At 36.2% G+C, this 22,948-nt stretch overlaps 3 protein-coding genes across 5 annotated transcripts; 2 read left to right on the top strand and 1 right to left on the bottom strand.

The window, feature by feature from the left end:
* Positions 1 to 513: 513 nt before the first annotated feature.
* On the bottom strand, positions 514 to 4,607 carry LOC124376035 (aurora kinase A and ninein-interacting protein). Its single transcript, XM_046834899.1, has 3 exons — positions 4,366 to 4,607; positions 2,471 to 2,633; positions 514 to 2,391 (listed from the first exon to the last, which is right to left on the bottom strand). Exons 1-3 carry the CDS (start codon positions 4,471 to 4,473, stop codon positions 1,409 to 1,411), a joined length of 1,254 nt encoding a protein of 417 aa, XP_046690855.1. The 5' UTR covers positions 4,474 to 4,607; the 3' UTR covers positions 514 to 1,408.
* A 2,137-nt stretch (positions 4,608 to 6,744) lies between these two features.
* On the top strand, positions 6,745 to 11,543 carry vps28 (VPS28 subunit of ESCRT-I). Of its 2 annotated transcripts, none has more exons than XM_046835535.1 (10): positions 6,745 to 6,811; positions 7,413 to 7,501; positions 7,802 to 7,830; positions 7,912 to 7,949; positions 8,068 to 8,157; positions 8,267 to 8,372; positions 8,598 to 8,699; positions 9,172 to 9,225; positions 9,342 to 9,433; positions 10,459 to 11,543. In XM_046835535.1, exons 2-10 carry the CDS (start codon positions 7,462 to 7,464, stop codon positions 10,577 to 10,579), a joined length of 672 nt encoding a protein of 223 aa, XP_046691491.1. In that variant the 5' UTR covers positions 6,745 to 6,811; positions 7,413 to 7,461; the 3' UTR covers positions 10,580 to 11,543. The 2 variants fall into 2 exon arrangements, with proteins under 2 accessions (XP_046691491.1, XP_046691492.1); XM_046835536.1 differs by having other exon boundaries at positions 6,772 to 6,805.
* A 91-nt stretch (positions 11,544 to 11,634) lies between these two features.
* Positions 11,635 to 22,487, top strand: mapk15 (mitogen-activated protein kinase 15). Of its 2 annotated transcripts, XM_046834302.1 has the most exons (14): positions 11,635 to 12,161; positions 14,010 to 14,108; positions 14,633 to 14,662; positions 14,951 to 15,041; positions 15,938 to 16,068; positions 16,169 to 16,332; positions 16,415 to 16,554; positions 16,738 to 16,795; positions 18,073 to 18,210; positions 18,415 to 18,520; positions 18,665 to 18,995; positions 19,084 to 19,214; positions 19,369 to 19,521; positions 22,091 to 22,487. In XM_046834302.1, exons 1-14 carry the CDS (start codon positions 12,093 to 12,095, stop codon positions 22,280 to 22,282), a joined length of 1,833 nt encoding a protein of 610 aa, XP_046690258.1. In that variant the 5' UTR covers positions 11,635 to 12,092; the 3' UTR covers positions 22,283 to 22,487. The 2 variants fall into 2 exon arrangements, with proteins under 2 accessions (XP_046690258.1, XP_046690259.1); XM_046834303.1 differs by lacking the exons at positions 11,635 to 12,161; positions 14,010 to 14,108; positions 14,633 to 14,662; positions 14,951 to 15,041 and adding an exon at positions 15,068 to 15,355 and having other exon boundaries at positions 18,665 to 18,997; positions 19,083 to 19,214.
* Positions 22,488 to 22,948: the final 461 nt, after the last annotated feature.

The raw sequence follows: 22,948 nt of genomic DNA, 5'->3' as shown, positions 1-22,948 counted from the left end.
AACGTTTAAAAATTGTATGCATTTTGTAGACCAACTTCGCCAGCATAAATATAATGTTCTTCTAGATGTGACTTGTAGAACGTTTGCTGCTCAGCTTTAAAAATATATATAAATGTACTTAACCATTTGTCAAACCATGTGTACTAGTATTAACTAATTTGAAACATGTTCAATGTTAAATATATTTCTTTTGTTCCCACTATAGAATTTTTGGACAAATCCACATATAAAACAGCAAATGTCCCACAATACCGTATGTGGTTTATTTATTGTGATTCTATTCAAAAAACAGTCAGTAGTATGTCTAAATCAGTGTGTTTATACTCAGCTTCCAACATCTGCTTGCACAAATGATACCATTTCAATCACTTTAATAATCACTTTGAGTTGTTAGTTTTTTCAGCAAGTTAAGCAATAAAACCGCACGTCTGTTCTCTTGAAGGAGGTCAAGTAACTTATTCAACACTTTCAACTTAAATGGTAAAATATAAAATGAGTAAATGAAGCACTCAGTTTAGATTCAACTCAATTTATGCACATTTATTTAGAAAACACTTGTACTAGTGCCATCTGCTGGTCAAAAAAATTTGTTGGCCATCAACAGCAGAGTATGTACACTATATGAGCAAAAGTATTGGGACACCCGAGTTTTCCAGCCACATATGGCTCTTCCCCAAACTATTAGCACAAAGCTGGAGGCACACAACTGTATAGGATGTCTTTCTATATGGTAAAATAGTATTGTCCCTTCACTTCAACTAAGAGACCACTGTGCTCAATGCAAGCTTCCATGAATGGTCTTGAGTGTCCTGCTATAGAGCTCTGACCTCAACCCTATTCAACATCTTTGAGATGAATTGGAACCGGACTTTACTGTGAGCACAAATCTCCACAAGCACACTCCAAAATCTAGTGGAACATCTTCCTCGAATTGTGGAGGTTATAAGAGCAATTGGAGACTCAATGTGGAATGAGATGTACAAACAGCACATAGGAACATTATAGTCAGGTGTCCACAAACTTTTGTCCATATAGTGTGTATACACATACAATAAACCGACACACAATAACGAAAATGATCACAACAAATATTATTTTACAAAAACAAAATATCCTTCTTCCATTTAACTCTTGAGTACAATATTTCAAGCATCTTGAATTTGGTCATGTCCAAAGGTAAAACATGGCACTTTGCATTAGTGAGCGGTTTTACTGATATTCCTTTTTTACTGAATTTTCAGGGCAAAGCTAAAATCTGTGCAACAAGCTCACTAGTGATACTTGTATGATTAAAAAAGTCCGTAAACAACCGTATAAGATGTTAATGGCTTTCTACAAGGCAGAGGCCCAACCACCATTTTTCAAAATGGCTGAAAAATTCAGTTTTATCCAACACCACATTTGGGGGTTAATGTTTAATGACCATATTTCCCTGAGAGTCCTCTGTGAAAAGCATCTCCGGCTCCAGATCAGAGTTCTCCGTTTCCAGAAACCTTACAGACAGGATGCTCATATTCTCTCTGCTCTCACGGGAGTTAGTTTGGTCCGTCAGGGGGCATCTAGACTGTTTCCTGCGATGAGCGATCACCCGAAAGCCTTCTGAGTCCTGAGTGAACAACGTGCTGTACGAGTCTTCGTCATTCTCCCGAGCCTCCCTGATTGACTTCTTAGGGGTCTGACAAAGTTTCCTATTTAAATCTGAAGAATGTTTGGCTGGACTGGAACACACTTTCTGCTTAAAAGGTGAACGTGCAGTAATCAGTGATGTGGGTCTGTTATTTTCGTCATCATCTCTCTTCACAGGTGACCACTGATGCTTCTGCTTGAAGATCTCTGGCCCGTTATAAGACTTAAGATGTTTCGTCATGTTTCGTATCTCGGTGGTTGACCTCGAAGTGTTCTTCTGTAGTACATGTTCCTGAGTATACACATCATCTGCAGACAGAGAAGTTGAAGAACCGTCGCTGTTCTCTGCACAAATGTTCCTACGTATCCAAAGGTTCTCATGGTGTTTCTGATACGTGTGAAGACTTTCAGTGACCTCTTTAGGCCAAGCCACAGTTATGGCTTTGCTGCTCTCGTTTTGCGTTTCCACTGTTATATTGTCAGTTCTCCGCTTTCCTGCTGGCTCACACTCCTCTGACTGATATCCCCAAAGCAGATGTAAAAACTGCTGCTCCTTATCCTCCTCATTACAGACTTCACCTGACGCTCTCTCAATACCTGCATCATATCCCTGCTGATCTATTAGAGAGGAACAGCCGCTCACATTTTCTAATTCTGAAGTCAATTCAAAGATCATCTTACGCTTTCGTTTAGTCCCTGTATGTGCTGCAGGAAGAGGAGTAGAAGACATTCCAGAAGGCAACATGAAGCTGCTGTCTTCTGCATCTGAGAAGAGATTATTTTGCTATTAGTATGCATTCACATAAACAGGTTATAGAATATAGAATAATTTTTTTTGTCTTACCTTTTTTCTTTTTACTCTGTGGTAGAAAAAATTTGGAGATCGTGCTCTGTTTTGTAGCAGGCATTTCCATCTTGGTTTGAGTAAAATTCAGGGCCACTGCCATGCTGTAGCCTCCGGCCCGAGCCAATGGATTCAGCAGTTTAGATATCGGCCGTACTGCTTTCTGTTGGGAAGATGTTTCTTTATTCTCTTTATGTCTCTCATTAGAGCTCACTGAATAGCTGTAAGGCAGTGAACCCTATTGTACAATACCACTGGATTGTTTCTCATTATACTATGCTTTAAAAAATAAAAGTGCATTAGTTAAACCGGTGACTAAGTAAAGTTTTTATCATAAATTAGAGGAACAATGGCAGCTTTCATTTTAATATAATGCAGCGTTTTTTCTGCCATTCCACACTTTAAAGGAAGTGGATTTTCAAGCCCCAGCTGTCCTCCATCAACCCTAAAGATTTTAATACAATACAAGTTGAAAATGTCAAATTGATTGCAATATCAAGATCAAAATACATCAATAACATCAAATAGCATCAAGTTCAAAAATTGAAAAAATAAGTGTTTTTAAATAGTTGTGAGGTACCGTAACTGCTTTAATTTACTTGCATTATTGTTCTGGTTGCTTTGAGTGTATGAACTTTATTTTTAATAGAGAAATTCATAAATGAAAATGAATGAAGAACCAAAAATGATAATTAACCTGCCATTCATTGCGCCTCATAGTTCATGTCTTTATTCCCCACTAGAGCACCGCACCCACACTTTGCCCCACAAAATCTCCTTCTTTCGGCTTCTCCCATTAGGGGTCGCTATCTGTCTCCATACCCTTCCTCTTTCAAACCAACTACCTGCATGTCTTCCCTCACCACATTCATAAACCTCATTCTTGGTCTTCCTCTTTTCCTCCTTCCTGGTGGCACCATCCTCAGCATTCTTCTACCGATATACCCCATGTCCCTCTTCTGCACATGTCCAAACCATCTCAATCTCGCCTCCTTCACCTTGTCTCCAAAAAGTCCCACATGCGCTGTCCCTCTAATAAACCCATTTCTAATCCTGTCCATCCTCGTCACTCCCAACGAAAAACCTTAACATCTTCAGCTCTGCTACCTCCAACTCCACCTCCTGTCTTTTACTCAATGCCACTGTCTCTAATCCATACATCATCTCAGGTCTCACTCTTCTATCACAAATCACTCCTAACACTCTTCTCCACCCACTCCACCCTGTCTGCACTCTTTTCTTCACTTCTCTAACACACTCTCCATTACTTTGCTCTGTTGACCCCCAGGTACCTGAACTCCTCCACCTTCTCCACCTCTTCCCCCTGCAACCGCACCACTCCACTGCTCTCCCTCTCATTCACACACATGTACTCTGACTTACTCCTACTGACTTTCATTCCCCTTCTCTCCAGCGCATACATTCACCTCTCCAGGCTCTTCTCAACCTGCTCCCTACTCTCACCACAAATCACAATATCATCCGCAAACATAATAGTCCAGGGAGACTCCTGTCAGACCTTGTCCTTCAACCTGTCCATCACCACTGCAAACAGGAAAGGGCTCAGAGCTGATCCTTGATGCAGTCCAACCTATACCTTAAACCAGTCTGTTGTTGCTACTGCACACTTTACTGCTGTACTCATACATGTCCTGCACCACCCTCACATACTTCTTTGACACACCTGACTTCCTCATACAATACAACAACTCCTCTCTCTCCACCCTGTCGTACGCCTTCTCTAAATCCAACTTTGCCAAAAAAAAAAAATAGTGCATTAATTTTCAGTCAAATAAAAGAAATAAATCTGGGCATCTCTGATCTAGTCTGACACGTTTATATCTGAGAGAATAACACTCAGGCTTTCGGGGAAAACAGAGTGAAACATAACTTACTCTCTGTTTCTTTTCTCTTAACGCAGCAGCGTCCAGCCAAACTCCACACTCCTCCTGTCCTCCTGCTGAAGCTGCAGTTTTCCAGCCCTTACTGTGTCCACGCTTCATTTTTATTCTGCTGTTTATTCCGTGTAATTCACAGCAGTTGCGTGTTTTATCACTATTTCACACGCACACACACACGTCAGCCTTCTGCATGCAGTTTATTACAGATTTCCCGCCTAGTGTTTGTTTGAAGATCTTCGGGTTGCCAGGTTTTTCCAGTTTTACGCTTTTGTTGACTTTGTGTTTTAGACTGATAGTTTGGTCCATGTTGTTACATTAGCGCCCTCTTCAGTGTGTTTGGCTAAAAAACAGCTGTTTATTTACATGAACGGTCGAAACTGAATTATAACATTTTCAAAACAAATAATTATGTAGTAAAAAATATATTTTACTCTTTGGGTTACACTAGTATCGATTCCAGTAGCTAACATCAGCTTACATAAGCAGCTTGTTATTGTTGAATATCATAAACTTATTGAAAATGAACTGTTTTCAGGACCTATAGCAGTTTTAAACAACTTTTTACACAGAAACATAATACTAACTTTTATAATAAATATATTATTTGTGTATGTTTGAAAGTAGTAACATTCACTTTCACCTATGTACAGGCTATTTACACTACTTCACACTATCATCATCACTGCCTTATTTTTTATTGGATGTTTGTCATGAGCATGTATTAAATTATTTCCAGTAGTCTATTCACTCCATTTCATAGCTTTTATCTTGGGCAGTCAATTTTTAGCTTTTACAAAATCTGCCTTGAGGCCTTCAGAATCAGCAGTGAGGAAACCTGAAGCTTAGAACGCTTTCAAGACTGTCAACCAATCAGATTCTCAGTTGGCAGCACTGAGGCCATCTAGCAGGCGTACAATAACATCAGCATTATTATGTTCTTTGATCGGATGGTCAGAGAGCGCACTAATCAGAGCTTTCAAACCACATCTTTAGCAAACTGCACAAGCTCAAATATATGTATGTAGATGTAATAGATGTTCAGTCAAGTCAAGTATATTTCTATAGTGCTTTTCACAACAGACATTGTCTCAAAGCAGCTTTACAGAATTTTCAGAATTAAGGTAAATGGTGTGCATTTATTCCTGATGAGCAGCCGTGGGGACTGTGGCAATGAAAAACTCCCTTAGATGTTATGAGGAAGAAACCTTGAGAGGAACCAGACTTAAAAGGGGAATCCATTCTCATTTGGGTCACATCAAGAGTGTAATTATAAATCTTTAAGCAATACAGAACACTGGAGAGAGAATTAGCGTAGCTGCTGTTCATGATATTAACAGCACAAGTTGATAATGTGCATGTGATCAGATGTACTGGAGTACAAGTTCATGATATGTGATATGTTTTATGTGTAGGACTCGCTAAAAAGATACGTTTTTAATTTGCACTTAAACTGGGAGAATGTGTCTGAGCCCCGAACACTGTCAGAAAGACTATTCCAGAGTTTTAGAGCTAAATGTGAAAATGTTCTACCACTTTTAGTCGACTTTGATATTCTAGGAACTACTAGAAGTCCGGCGATTTGAGATCTCAGGGAGCGTGACGGATTGTAGCAGAGGAGGAACAGACAGAGAAGAAAAGAGTTATTTGGTTGCACTTACAAGGACATTTTAAAAGGGACTTTTCAAGAAAAGCTGAATATTGTGAGAAAAGGTCAGCCAAAGTTGTTTTCTATTTATACTTTTGTATTTTTTCCCTTAAGAATTTACACAAAAACCCACAATTTACCTAACTTTTAAATCCCCAGGAAAACTGTAGTGCAATGAAAAAATCCACAAAAATGCAAAGAAAACTTTTATGAGGTTAATATTGATGCTTCTGCCAGAGATGATGTATGTGGGTTGGTGCAGCTGTGGCTGCAGTGAAAGGAGACTTGTTGAATTGTGTTTGGGTTTCTTGCTTTAGTATTAGCATTCATTCTCGCTGCATGAGATACCTGTCTGTGATGAAGTGCTCTGTTATACTGTGTTTCTGTACAATATTAGTTTCTTTAGCTGGGGCATCAAATGATGGTATTAAGGTGGAGAGATTTAAGTAGGACTCCACAGAAGACCTGTGTAAATCTGTGTTATATTAAAAAATAATATAATATAACAGCAATAATAATCTTACTGATTTCTATTTTCTTTTTACTGCTGTATTATAGATATATATATATATATATTTTACCTTATTATTCTTTATAATTGTTTCTCATTGATATCATTATTCGTTTAATGTAGTATCTTGTTTCTTACTCGGTGGCCTATGACAGAACCTGAACTATGGCGTGCTGAACGTTTAAATACAAAATACTTGGCAACCGGAAACAATCCGGTTCTTTCACGCGACAGGATGTGACGTTCTGATTCAGCGACGAAGCCTGACGTAAACAGAGGTTGAAGTGAGATCAGTTTCGTCTTTGTTGAGATTTGTTTCGTTAATAATCGGATTATTTGGAATAAACATTATTTTAGAGTTTCGTATTGATTTAGTAGCGAAATGTATTTATTAATTAATCAGAGAACCAGATAGGAAAAACACCGGAAAGCTAAACTTCTTTGGCTAGTTGCATTTGCTATGCTATGCTATGCTATGCTAGCTGTTTGAGTGGATAGATTACTTTTATAACCGACATCAGATATGATATATATAATAAGTCACAATTCGAGTTTTGAGAAATATTAATTGAGAAATATATACATTTATATAAAATGTCAGCGTACTTTTAATACTGTGTATAGAAATACCCGGGTTGTGTTACCACTCCTAGCAGTGTATTTCCGCAATCCAGTGCATTAGTTGCTTATTGGCAAAAAAGAGGAAAATCTGAAATCCAACACAATAACTGTTTTAATGTACCTTCAGTTACCTCTGTGTGTTAAACAAGAGATCAGATCGGATAGATGTGGTGGTGGTGGTTTAGAGATCATGAGTGTAAGAAGTGCAGATCCAGTGCAGGTTTCTTTTGAGCAAATGTTATATCATGTTTGTTTGTTTTTTAGTAATAAATCGTCCAAAGGTGTAGACAAACCTGTGATTATCATCATAATCATGTTTCATGGAATTCCTGCTTCAGGAGGAATGGGAGGAGGTAAGTCAAAAGATGGTTTGCACCTGCTGGGGCAAATATATTACTCATTACTGCATTTTAACCACAAAATACTTTATATTCACAAACATTTGGCAGAAAATTTGAAGGGGAAGAAAAATGAGAAGAGAAGCAGGAATCCATCTAATTGCACATCACCATGTTTTTGTACACACAACCATAGATACAGACAGGCCGATATATAGAGATGATTCGTATGCTGTGCCGAACATATAATATACATTGAATAGCTGTTTGTCACACATTTTCTTTTTTCTTTTTTTTATATTTGATCACAACCAGCTCCAGCCAATAAACCTGAATTATACGAGGTAAGATTTACTCTATCACATGAGTTGTTTAAATAATTTCCATGTTGGGATTTGTAATCTGGCTTATGTGCTTTGTTGTAGGAAGTGAAGTTGTACAAAAACGCCAGGGAACGAGAGAAGTACGTAACAGTAAAGAATAAGTGGTGTTCTTTTACATGGTCTATAACAAGATATGAGCTGTTTGTATGCAGTGTCTGGAACTTGTCCTGTGTTGAATGTTGTGGTCTGTGTTGAAAGGTATGACAACATGGCTGAGCTTTTTGCTGTGGTAAAGACACTCCAGGCGTTAGAGAAGGCGTACATTAAGGATTGTGTGACTCCCAATGAGTATGTTATCTCTAATATTGTGTTATTATTATGATCATTTTATTTGTTTTAATCGTTTATTTTTAAAACAACACCAGACAGTGCTGAAACAAATGTCAACTTCTTTCAGATACACAGCCGCCTGCTCCAGATTGCTCGTGCAGTACAAGGCTGCTTTTAAACAGGTCCAGGCGTCGGATGTCGGCTCAATTGATGACTTTTGTAGGAAATACAGGGTAATTATTTGCACTTTCACAAATGCTGCTTTGGTCAGTTGACAGTTGTTTGATTCTTACTGCCTTACTACTATGATGTCCTCATTTTTGTCGTTGAATGATAGGATTTTTTTTTTAAGTGACTATTTTATTCCAAAGCACAAATCACATTAATATAAAAAGCATAACATTTAATTTGTACAGTCTTTGTGAAATGTAACTCCTCTGACTTCCATGTTGTTACAGCTCGACTGTCCACTAGCAATGGAGAGAATAAAAGAAGACCGTCCGATTACTATAAAGGATGACAAGGGCAATCTGAATCGCTGCATTGCGGACATTGTATCTGTAGGTTTTTCTTCCCCCCAAATCTTATTAGAGCTTTTATTTATTTATTTTTAGCTTTAGTTCCATTTAACTGATTTTGGTTTGAACACTGTTTTTTGCAAAGGCCAAATTTATTACACTGCAGGATCTCAGTCTCAATACCCACCTTTATATTCTATACTTTCTTCAACTGGATTATTATCCGGATGTCTGTTCCTTTTGAGATAATACTCACATACAGAATTTACATGTCAGTTGTTGTTCTGTTTAATGGATATTTTTAAGATCTGCCCATCCTGCTTAAACAGAACTCTGATTGCCCCTATCACTAGTTTTCTTCTTGTTGATGAACGTTTTTTTTTCTTTTCAGAATATTATTATTCAGTCTTAATAGTTTTAACACAGCTCCTGACAGATGTCTTTTCACTTTATTTATAATGAGGGAAGATATTATAATCTTCCCTTATTCACACTGATGCCATTTTTCTTCCAGCTCTTTATCACTGTCATGGATAAACTCAGGCTGGAGATTCGAGCCATGGATGAGGTATTTACACTTTTTTTTTTTTTTTTTTTAGGGTTATATGAGAGAACTTAAAACCACAGACCCTCAGTCAGGAATGTTGTGGAAAATTAAAAAAATGATTTTGATGTGTCTTTTAGATCCAGCCGGACCTTCGGGAACTGATGGAGACGATGAACAGAATGAGCAACATGCCACCAGATTCAGAGGCCAAAGACAAAGTCAATCTTTGGTAAACATATTTTTTTGTCACTGTTTCTGTTATATGAAATTTTAAATTAAAACTAAGACAATTTTTTTTTTTCTCTTTAATTTCAATGGTGTCTGTAACTCAGTTTGGTTAATAAAAAAAATCTACAGGTAGTCTCTGAGTTACGATGGTTTGTCTTACGATTTTTCGATCTTGCGATGACTATAGCGATACGACAAAATGAAAACGATTTAATATTTTGGTGCGGCAGGTAAACGTAACGTTGTATATGCAGTACGCTACGATGGGGTGCTCCCAGCATGTACACATCTCCCGCCTTGTGAGTTGCCTTACTCTTAGGGCGTGTACTTTTTTCTGTGCTTTTATTGTCTCAAAGCCCACTTTTAATTCTTGTCTCTCTCCTTTTTATTGCCGATGCCGGACACTGAAACAGAGGGCACAGCGCGCTTCGCCTTCCATTCGTGAACCGGCGCTCGTCCACGCGCCCTCTGCCACATACATATATACTGCAAAGTTTATAAATCATGATGCTGTAAATTGCTCTATTTTGCTAAATTATTCGCTTGTGAAGTTAATAACATATTACAGTATACTACCCCCTACTGATCACCATTCTTTAATACTCCTAGGTAGGCTTGGCCAAGTCTCGAATTTCTCTCAATATTTTCAAGTTGCGATAGGGGTCATCCTAGCGCATCTCCATTGTAACTCGAGGGAATACCTGTACACGATTTTCCTTTTTTTTCCCAACTGTATTTGATCAAACTAGACGTTTACCGTAAGCACTGGCGCTATGAGGCAAAGCGTAGCTCAATAAAATCTTCTACCTCAAACAATTTCCAGTTCTGCAATAATCCCACATAAACCTGCTGATCATCAAAGAAATAGTACAGTGTTTCTCACTTTGCTCTAAAAAGATAAACAGGACTTGCTATGAAGCTGAACACTGTAATGTTATGACGGGGACCATTTTTAAGAACTGGAAGATCCTACTTCCTGAAAGTTCTTCCAGTTGAGTTCCTTCTCTAACCTGTTTTTCTCTTCAGGTTGACCACGCTGAGCAGCATGTCCGCCTCAGATGAACTCGACGACTCGCAAGTTCGCCAGATGCTTTTTGACCTGGAGTCTGCCTACAATGCCTTTAACCGATTCTTACACTCATCCTAAACAGCACCCTTTCACCAGAACTCCCCTGTATACGAGTTCCTTTTGCTCTTGCTCAGAGTCCTTCTGATTTGATACTGAACTGGTGTTTGGGACTGTCGTGACTCTCTGTGATCAAGCTGAGATGTGGTGTAGAATATCTCGGTCTGTCTGTATTCGTGTATATGCCTCCTACTTTCAACTCTAATTTATTTACAAGAATTTAACAAATGACTAATTCTTTAAAGCCCTCTATCATATCATAAAGCTTCCTGTACATTCTTGACAGAAGCCCTGTATATAAGTTCATATGTTTTTGAAAACACAGCAGTGGTCAGCTAGGACATGGGAATTTTACTTTTTTTTTTTTTTATCACTAAAAATGTGGAATTGTTTTTAATGTCATAACGTCTTTTTTTTTTTTCTTCATTCATTATAATTAATTAATTAATTTCCAAAGTTTATAAAGTTATACGGTGTGGTGTAGTCAGTTTATAGGGTACTAGAGGGATAGTACCAGAAGGCAATTCAGTGAAAGCACTCAGAAAAAAAAAAAGAGTACTAAAATACTTTAAAAATTAATTTTTTTTTTGTATCTTTTAGTGCTGTAAACAATTGCATCAGGCAGCCTGAAGGTGTTATTTAGTTCTTTAAATAATTCTTAAAGGTCCTTTGCATTTAGTTTACCATGTAACAGATACATACTGCAGGAACAAACGCTGTACTCAGAAGAGAAACCATACCAGGTTACAGTTTAGTACTTTTTTTCTGGGATTTTCTGGGGTTAACATACAAGGTGAAGAATATATCGTTTACTAACTAAAATATTAGATTTTTGCATTTCTGATGTTTCATAACCATACTTTGAATTTCTGTTAATGATGGAATCATGATGTAGATGTTCATGGATGTTCTTTTTTGAGAAATTGGTTTCACTACTTTTTTTGCAAAGTCATATTTATTAAAGTACCACTGTTGGAAAAAAAAACCCTTGATTTTTATCGAGTTAATTTTCTGAGACATTTTTAGATCGAATCTTCCATTTGATATAATAAACTCCACTCTTCTGGTAAGGCTTTCCACTAGATTTTGGGAGTGTGTCTGTAGGTATTTGTGATCATCCAGCTACAAGAACATAAGTGATATCTTCTGAGGAGGTCTGGGGTGTAGTCTGTGTTCAAACCCAAAGGTATACAGTGGTAGTTGAGATAAAGAGAAATTGTAATGTTACAGCATACAAAATGCATTGTATACAATTGTGTGACAGGAGAAGGTCCACATGCTGTACACCTCAATGTTCAGGTGTGTAAAGTGTCGCGACTCCTTTAAGAAACAGTCCATTTCCGGTATCACGCGTCTCCATGGTAACGGCTACAAACCGAAGCGATGAATAATTCTTGATGTCGAGGTGAACAAGTGTCAAAGAAGTGCTGGTAATTTTATGTGGATTTAAAAGAAAGAACTAACTATTAGTTAGTAAACAATTAACTGAGAGGGTGAAGGAGGCAGTTGATTCAAACCGACACGAAGTTTCAGAATGAACCTGACGGAGTTGGAAGAGCACATCACACTGAAATATGAAATCAAGAGGAGACTTGGGAAAGGGGTAAGCGACTACAAGTCTTTTAAAGCTCTAATTCTTTTAAATGATATTTATAAATATCAATGTAAGCCATAATCTAAGCACAGGTTTACTAAATATCAGGGAAACCCCTATTTGGGGAACTACTTCCGGTCAGTAAGGTTTGTTTGAGCAGGACTGTAATAGATCCTTCAGACAAAAGTGTGTGAACGCTTGTGTCTTCTGATGTGTGTCAAACTTTATGGCTCCCGTGTGAGGATGTGATCCTTAGGTGTCCACAAACTTCTGGCCTTAAACTGTAGTGTATCATTTTCTGTCTCAGCTGCCCAGAGCCAATCTAACCTAGAAACAGTACATCCATTGTTATGTAATGCACATGAGCAAGGGTTAACTCCTGCCCTTTGCAATATAACTTTTCCTTTTCCACAACACACCCAGCCAAAGGCTTAATGATTAGCAGATGGTGGATAATAATTACCAATATGAACACATGAAAAGATTGTAGTCCTGCCCTACTTTGCTTTGTGCATGTAATCAGAGAGCTGTTTATAAAGAGCAGAAAATTGAAAACAATGCATGTTATGAGGATTGCATTCCAGTATTTTGTTATACATCTGCCAATAAAGTGCATCCAGTGAATAATAATTATAATAATAATTACAAAAACAACAATAATAAACGATTTGCTACTTAAAAATAGGATTTGATTCGGGTAATCACATGGTTTTCCACATGGTTTTAGGCCTGTTCATTGCAAACCAAATCATGTAACAAGACCCTGGAGATCAAACAGCATTAAACACATTAAAAGAGCAACCCAATTCCTCTTCAACATCATCTCTATTTACTGTTTTATAACCTGTAATAAAACTTTCTATTTACTGTTTTATAACCTACTTGCAATTTTTAATAATGTCAGGTGTAATAAGAAGCTCATAGACAATTCCATGTTAGTAGATTTGTTTCATGTTGTTTTTATTTAAAAAAAAAAAAGCATTTACATGTTTGCTTTGAGCGAGAGGATGTCTATTTGAGTGATTACTAGAGTCAATGAAGTGATGAAAAGAACGTGTAATTACGTTATGCTATCTCTATATAATGTCATGTGAGTTTTAAGTAAATAAAATTTTTGCTCTATTTTTAGTACATTTTTGCTTTTAACAACTATTAGATTAATTCAAATATTTGCTTTCTGCCTTCTCACATGAATCTGCTTCATTCTGTGCCTTGACTGGACATTTCATTTAGACACAGTTTAATATAGGTTAGATCAATTAATAGATTAATAAAAATTAGAAATATTAGTGACCTTTGCTGGTATATATATATATATATATATATATATATATATATATATATATATATATATATATATATATATATATATATATATATATATATATATATATATATATATATATATATATATATATATATATATATATATATATATATATATATATATATATATATATATATATATATATATATATATATATATATATATATATATATATATATATATATATATATATAAAACTTTTTCTGTTTTATTTTTATCCTTAATTCTATTCCTTTTTATGCTTAAATGCTGAACAGTCACACAAATCATTTCACTACATGTCCTACTCTGTATGTATGTGTATGTGACAAATAAAATTTGTTTTGATTTGATTTGATTTGGTGTCATTATTACAGAGGTTTGTTTACTTCATCTTATCTTTTGACTTGTCAGTAACGACACCTCTCTTTCCATCACACTAATTAGAATGTAATTAATATGACTTTAGATTTAATTGCATAGCAACAGGGCTCCTCAAGCTGATTATATAACTACATTGATTTGACTTCCTTTTCCATTTCACATGACAGGCATATGGAATTGTATGGAAAGCAGTGGACAGGAAGACCGGAGAAACAGTGGCTGTGAAAAAAATATTTGATGCCTTTAGAAACAGAACTGATGCTCAGGTACGCTTTAGATAAATATCTATAGAATTAATAATAATTAAAAAAAACTATGCTTTGTTTTGTTTAATGAAGACAACAGCACCTCAAACAGTAATTCTGGTTAAGGCATTATTTCTTCTATATTAACACATATGGAAATTGTATTATGGATATGTGATTTAAATTGATTAAACAATTTATGTACTTGTTGATATGAAGAAGATTTATGATTATTTCACATTTTTGAAAGTCGTCTCCATTGAGATTACTGGACTTTCGTCAATATGAAATGTAACTACATATGGGGAAAAGGTTTTTTGTAATTTACTGTGATATAAGAGGAATAAAACACAATCTGTTATTTGACAGTAAACAACTGAGAGGCATTATGGCACACTGTTATTAATCATTTTCATATACCGTCTGTTTTGTTTTATTCTTTATATTTATTACTAATAACGGTATTACTAGTTATTAGAGCTATATAGTGTATATTATAGTTTTTTTAATACCACAGATTTTCAACTTATGTCTTTTTCATGTAGAGAACATTCAGAGAAATCATGTTTCTTCAGGTAAGGACCTTTTACTGTTTACTTCTTAATATTGTGTTTGTATTAAACATTACTAAGAGCAATTGAGTGTTTTTTCTTCTCAGCATTATACATAGTTATGTGTTCACAACTGTGTGCTTGTAGTCTCTGCTATCACAGACATGATCCTATTTTTTCTGGTAAAATAATGCTATAAAGCACTGTATTAAATGTTTGTTTGTGGATTCTGTGATAGCATTACCTGAATTATTGCTACTATTACTAGTGCTAGCATGCGAAAAAACTTTATTCTTTCTTTGTGACATGCAGGAGTTTGGTGATCATCCCAATATCATCAAGTTGCTTAACGTCATCCGAGCCCAGAATGATAAAGATATTTACTTGGTATTTGAGTACATGGGTAAGGCTTGCATGCTGGTAGGCTTTAAAATAAATCAAATCAAATCAAAACAAATTTTATTTGTCACATACACATACATACAGAGTACGACATGCAGTGAAATGCTTTATACGACTGTGTAAAGCATTTTATACCACAAATATAATACAAATGGAACATATACTATTAATGTGGAGGTTTGCCAGATTTGCTCCTTCTTGTTTGATTTGCTGTTGGATCCTTTAAAAGCTTTTTTGGCTCTTGGCTTTATTGCCTGTTCAGTTCTGGACTTTACTCTGAGCTGATAGTATGTGTCACTTAGGCAGCCATATGAAGTAGGTATTACTTACAGAAATTAGGTGGAAAGGAGAATTTTTCAGTGTGAAATATAATTCTCATGCAGATTTCTGCATATCACATCGATTATATAAAATGTATGTATACTGTACTGTAACTACTTTTGATTGATCCTAATTTTGGAAATGGCTTCTAAAACATTAAAATTAGTACTGAGTGGCCTGAATGTATGGTTGTACAGAAATGGTACAACATTGGCCAGTGTCAAATACTTGACAAACTGAATCTAAATTGTGAACTCATCTAATCTTGTCAGAGCGTTTACTGAATCTGTGAAGAGTGAATTCTAGCCACAATCTGGGAAGAAATATTGTGAGAATCCAGATTGGATATAGCAAACAGAGACTATAGTAGTAAAACGCTTCTAATGAAAAGCTTTGTGTGAAAGTGAAATTCAAGCACACTTACAGATACAGTTACATTTCAAACATTTAATGCATTCGCATGCAGGTACATTTCTCGACTGTTAACATGTAAATGTATTTATCCGATGTGTTGATGGAGTAATTAAAGCTCATGCAGAACTATTAAAGCACAGCTCTGTTTTTTTTTCTTTACAGATACCGACCTGCATGCTGTTATTAGGAAAGGTAGCCTTTTGAAGGACATTCATAAACGATATATCATGTACCAGCTTCTCAAAGCCACCAAATATTTACACTCTGGGAACGTTATTCACAGGGACCAGAAGGTAGGCTCTCATGTGTTGTGTGAATGTTCAATGCAGGGCTACCAAACATCAGATAAATTATAGAACTGGACCTTCTACCATCCTTTTCTGTTTTATACAGCCCTCAAATATGCTACTAGATGCAGACTGCTTTGTCAAACTGTGTGATTTCGGCTTGGCACGTACCCTGTCCCAGATTCAAGAGGATGCTGTGAATCCGGCTTTAACAGAATATGTAGCAACACGGTGGTATCGTGCTCCTGAGATTCTCCTCGGCTCCACTAGGTACCATTCACACACGTCTTTGAATGTCATATTAGACGTTCCCTTTTCTTTTTTTGTTTACCCTCTGCGGTCTGTTGTAAAGGTACACGAAAGGGGTGGACATGTGGAGTGTGGGCTGCATTCTGGGTGAGATGTTACTGGGCAAGCCGCTTTTTCCTGGAACCTCGACCATGAATCAGATAGAGAAAATTATGAGTTCTATTCCACATCCTTTGCCAGAAGGTGAGGTTACTTTATCACCTAATTTAAGCTGTTGGAAGTCACCAAAATCATTTATTTTAACATAGGGGAGCATGAATGCATGAATGAATAGAGCATCTGTTAGCTAGTTTAAGTCTGGATTCAGGGATAATCATTCAGAGAGGTTTTATTGTTACTCATTTGGTCTTATTTCTTCAACTTTAGACATCGTGGCCATCAGGTCAGAGTATGGAGCATCTGTAATTCAGAAAATGCTACTTAGGTAAGTGCCCAAAAAAGATAATGCTGGATTTCTGGTTGCATTTAATAGTTTTGTTTTAAAGATTTCATACAGATTACTAGTTACACTATATGAACAAAAGTACTGGTACATCTGACTTTCCCAGCAATACGTGGTTCTTTCCCAAACTTTTATCGCAAAGCTAAAAGCACATGGTGGTATAAGATGTCTTTGGATGCAGTAGCATGACATTTTCCCTTCACTTGAATTAGGACCTGTTCTAGCATAGCAGTGCCCCTGTGCACAAAGCAAACTCAATGAAGATCTGCTTTGCATGTGTTGGAGTGGGAAATCTCCTGCTATAGAGCTCTGAACTCAATTCTATTAAACACTTTCGGGATGAATTGGAACACTGACTGAACCTCAGGCCTTTTCACCTCAATATCAGTACCTGACTTTACTAACACCCTTGTGTCTAAATGAGCACAAATCTCCACAAGCACACTCTAAAATCTAGTGGAACATCTTGCCAGGAAAGTGGAGGGAAAGAGCAAATTTGGACTAAATCTGGAATGTGATGCTCAAAAAGCACATACTATACTTATGACCAGGTGTTTGCAAACTTTTGGCAATATCATGTATATGTGTACTACATACAGTATGTATACTACAAAGCCAAATGTTAGTGGATGCTTGATCATTACAACCATATCAGGTTCTTTCCAAACTGTTGCCACAAAGTTTGAAGCACAAAATTATATAAAATTTCTTTGTGTGATGTAAAATGACAATTTCCCTTCAATGGAACTAAGAGACTCAAACTTGTCCCAGCATGGCAATGTGCTTGTGCCCAAAATGAAGTCCCTCAGCACATAGTTTACCAAAGTCGAAGAACTCGAGTGAAGAACCCAAACAGTGTCCCAAACAGATCCTTGACTAGAACACCTGTGAGATGAACCGGTAAGCTGACTGTACCCCGTGTCTCCTCACTCAACATCAGTGTCAGATCTCACTAATGATCTTGTGACTGAATAAGCATGGTTTCCCACAGCCTCCACTCCACAATCTGACGAGGTTATTAGAACAGAAGGGGGAGATTAAATCAGGGATGGGATGTTTAACATGCTCATACGAAGTTGATGCTCAGCCGCACTAGTGTCCTTATAGTATTTGTGTATTAGGCAAACATTAGTCATTGTAGTTCTTTTTTTTTTTTTGCCACAATGATTCACCCATTTGTTTTTATTATGACTCAGCAACATCACATTCCAGCTAAGATCATTGAACAGACAATGTGTGTGGTTTTTGTGATTGTCTAGGCCGCAGGTGCAATTAGGTGATTTAATGCAGCCTTCAGTGCCTCCTGATGCTCTTGATCTGCTACAACGCCTGCTTGTCTTTAATCCATATAAACGACTGACTGCAGAGGAGGCTCTCCAGCACCCTTATGTGGCCAAGTAAATGAAATATTTTACTTCACTTTCACTGAAAATTAAAGTGTGTTTTTGTCATTAGCAGGATATGTACTTTAATGTGTATATATATATATATATATATATATATATATATATATATATATATATATATATATATATATATATTTTTTTTTTTTACCTTACAACATTACCTGCCCTAAAATGGCTTCCTTTTTTCCATTAAAGATTTCATAACCCATCCAGGGAACCTAGTCTGGACTATGAAGTTATTCTCGCTGTAGATGATGATGTCCAGCTATCTGTGACTCAATACAGAAACAAGCTCTATGAGGTTTTATTGATATATCCATTTTAAATGCATTTTACATGAAAGCATTGATGTGCTATAATAACGTGTGTGCTGTGTCTTATATGGAAAAAAAAATAAATAAAAAATATAGGAAGATTTTGTGATCTTTGTACCTCATGTGAACAGATGATTCTGGAGAAACGAGCATCTCGCCAAATAGCAAGAAAAGCTCATCTAAAGCAGAAAGCTGAGCAAAGGCCTGGAAGAGATCTTAGTGAAAACGCTCCGGATAAAACAAATAAAAATGATAAAGAATGCAAGAAGACTGAGAAAAAGGAGCCAGAAGGAGACCGGGAAAAGAAATTGCAACACAACAAAGAGCGACTCGGAGCAGGATTAGTCGTTTCCAAGCCTGTCACCACACAAGATCAAACACAACTAGCTGTGGGGAGAAGCAGTCCAGCTGCAAACACCAGCATAACCAAGACTGTGTACAACCCAATTACGCATGTGTCCAGTGAGTCCTGCTTTACTGTACAATAATTAGTAAACTAATTACACTTTGTTAATAGTGCACATATAATATTACACATTTTATTTGTCAGATGTGGTTAGACCCTCCAGTCAACCTTCTTTGGCTGCTCAGCATCAACAACACAGATATGGCAGAAAGGTGGTGCAGCAATCTCAGAACAATGACAGCAGTGGCATTTTGCCTGTACCAGCATTTAACAAGGTAAAACATGATGCTATATATCTGTTTGGTTGTTTTTTGTTTGGAGTGGATACATTTTTAATTATTACTTTAGCTAGTAATACTATTTCATCATGCTCTAGGGTTGTTTTTGTATTTTTTAGGTGTTGATTGCTGTGTGTTTTGATCTGTGCAGGGTGTTGAGCAGAGTCAGCAGCGTGGTCAATCAGCCCCTATGGGAGGCACGCGCTCCTTTTCTCTCACTCTCTTACAGCCACAAAATAATGATTTGTTTCACAAAGAAGAACCCGTGGTGACACTAGGCCTGTGTGTCACTTCTGCACGGCTGGTAAGTGGCCTCCTCAAGATTTAAACCTTTTACAAATCAGTATCATATTTTGTATTTGCAGTTTATGTTAGCTATGGCTGCAATATTATAAATCCAATGTACATTACGCTTTCTTATGCATAATTTATGAGCTGCACAAAATGGATTTTATTCGATAAATAAACCTTCAAAAGTTTTGATTAAGCAGCTGTTATAAAAACAAAGACTAATAAATAAACAAAAACATTTAAAACATGCACAGAAGTTTATTTTCAGTACAGACTGAAGAGTATATATGGGCAGCACAGTGTAGTAATTTAAATCTGAAGGTTTTTAGAGAGTTTGCATAGATGTTAGCATATTGAAAGTCTAATAAAGAGTGAATATATATATATATATATATATATATATATATATATATCATTGTTGTTATTAGTACTAAACTAATGTATACACTATTAAGGAGCAGGGAAATTTTGGGAAAGAAACATTTCCTGGGACTTCCTGTTTAGATACTCCAACAAATTTAACCATGAAGGCAGATGCTAGAAATGGCATAAACCCTATGTGAAGAATCAGAGATAAGCTCACCTTAATCGCATTTCGTCTGTGTTACTGAAGAGGTCAACATAACACCCAGTATAACAGAACACACAATGACACACTTGATGGATAGATTGAAAGGGATGAATAAAGCATTGACATACTGAGACTCCAGACAAATGTGTGAAACATTAGAGCAATGCATCACTGCCACCTGTTACTAGTGCTCTATCTTTCCGTCTAGGGCAGGCTTAATGCCTCTAAGCTTTCACACATGTAAGGCATAACAGTGTTCTTTATCGGATTAAATGAAGCTGACTGTAACTTAATTCAATTTATTTTTATTTGTATAGCGCTTTTAACAATGAACATTGTCTCAAAGCAGCTTTGCACAGATAATGTGGTGATCAAAATGAATAAGATGTTCTTTATAAGTGTAAGTTTGTCCCTGATGAGCAAGCAACCTTGAGAGGAACCAGACGCAAGAGGGAACCCATGAATGTTAATTTATTAGAGATAAACGATGTTGAGGTGTGCAGTGACGGTGATCAGAGCAAACTGTAGTCCTGAGTCAGTGTAGCAGATTATTGACATTAACTAAAGTCCGAATCCATCCTCAAAGCTCCCGTTCTTAGTCTGGAATTTCATAGACCCACCCAAGGCGTTGTGAGAAGCCATCCCCAGCTGCACAGAGTGGCCTCCAATCGAAGAGAACTGGTTTATGCCTCACTGTAATTGTATTAAATGCTGTTGGTATACACTCCTAGGCCTTGGACACTGTGGTGTTGTTTCATTCTGCAAGCTGTATTATTCAATTAATCAAATTAATGTTAATGGCAGTGAAATATTCACATATGACTCTGGAACTATTGTTTATTTATTAGGGCTGTCAAAATGAACGCGTTAACGTAAATACATTTTAATGGCACTAATTTTATTAGCGCACAATTAATGCAGTTCACTTTTAACGCAACGCACATTTATTCACGACGTTCTTTATTTACTCAGATATAAAAAAAAACTTCACCTAAAAATCGTTTTTAATCACTAAACATTTGTTTTATTGATTCGCCAAGTCTTAAATTCACCATGGTGCACACATCCGGCAATTAAAACCGTCCGTGTGGAAACATAGCAAAAGTTAAATTTATGTAACTTAAAACACCATAATTATTTGAAAACACTTACAAGAATAATTAGTCTTTATGCTCTATTTTGAGTTTGGGTTTATTAATAATAAGCATAAATTAGCATAAAGCATCCATATTTGTCCATGCCTTTGTTTATTAGAGTATTAAAAACTGGAAAAGTATTCATTTAAGGCACATTCAGAACCGATAGAAATGTGCGATTACATTGCGATTAATCGTGATTAAATATTTTAATCGATTGACAGCCCTAATATTTAATTCATAATAACTATTGATTAATAATAATTATATTTATACTTTATTATTGGTAAAGGTAAAAAAAAAAAAGGTTAATTCTGGGAAATCTAGCATTGAGCTCATCATAGCTCGTTTACATTTATTTTCAAGTCATTCTCAATTTATGATATTCACTTAAAGATGTCTGATATATTCTTAAACTGATATGATATGTATCCTAAACTGATTCACTGGACCTTTGGAGAAAAAAACATTCCCATAACCTTCTTATCTACTACCTTAACACTGTACAATGGTCTTTTCAGCTGTGTGAATATTTGTATTTCCTGATTTATAAGCTATAAGACTCATTTCAGTATTCTCTAATCTTCACCCTACTGATGAATGATTAAGTGAATTTTGAGGTTTTGTAATTTTAATTGAACCCAGTATTCTTGTATATTCCTCTATTTATTTATTCCTATAATGATTAATAATGTTTATTTTATTTGCTTGTTGTACATAGAAACGTGTTGTTTGAAAGGCTGCATGCCACCTCAGTAGGAATTAAATAAAATAAAGAAAGAATAAAGAACATCACATCACAGGAACAGCGATTAGTAGTAATAAGTTTTTCTAAAACACTATTAATTTTTATTTCTTGTTGTCTGGCTGTGCAGAACCAGCGCTCTCACTCTCAAACTCGGCCTGCAAAGCCTCCCCTTGGGTTTAGCAAGAAAGACTTCCAGAACAACTCAAATGTTACTTCTTCAGGAGTCCCTCAAACACGACTGGGAAGCAACACTCAGGCCTATGGATCCAACAACAGAACAGAGCTGGGCAACCTGCTTCGGGGTCACCAGCATCTATAGACGCCTAGACTGCATATGTAAATGCATTAGAATAAAAAGAGACATGCATCTCTATCTGAAGGGATTGCTGTATGTAGGATGATGTAAAATGTCATTAAGTTTAAACTAAATGTATACTGAAAACTAAAATGTAGCTTTTCTAGCCAAGTCATTGAAACTTGTACAGAAAACTTGAACGTCTTGTAATAAATATTATTTGTAAATATCTTGAGTGTGTGGCTTGTTTTAGGTTGAAAGGCTTGTCAGATTGATTGTACCTTTACATATTTTTCTGGAAAAGCGAATGTAATATACCTGTTAAACATTATTATAGAACAGCTAGTACCTGAAAGATGAGTGCTAGCAAGTGCTGGGATGCTTCATCTTTTTTTTCCTATAATCCTTGCAGTGTATCGAAAGTGCTATTCACCATCGTTTGCATACTTACATGACACTGATTACCTGGTGTTACTGTTATTATCTAGATTAATGTCATCCCCTCCACACCGATAGCACAGCTCATTTGCTATCTTGGATTTGGCTTTATATGTCTGTTGAATGGTTAAGATTCCAAATTGCAAACTCCATATAATAGGGCAAATGCTTTAATAACTAGTAAAAAAAAAAAACGGTTAAATCATGTGATAAGTTACTGTTATTACCATAGCATAACCCCAGTTACTCTGT

Source organism: Silurus meridionalis, chromosome 22 (genome assembly GCF_014805685.1).
Source record: "Silurus meridionalis isolate SWU-2019-XX chromosome 22, ASM1480568v1, whole genome shotgun sequence".
Classification (NCBI taxonomy): Eukaryota; Metazoa; Chordata; class Actinopteri; order Siluriformes; family Siluridae; genus Silurus; species Silurus meridionalis.
This window is presented reverse-complemented; position numbering and strand designations above follow the sequence as displayed.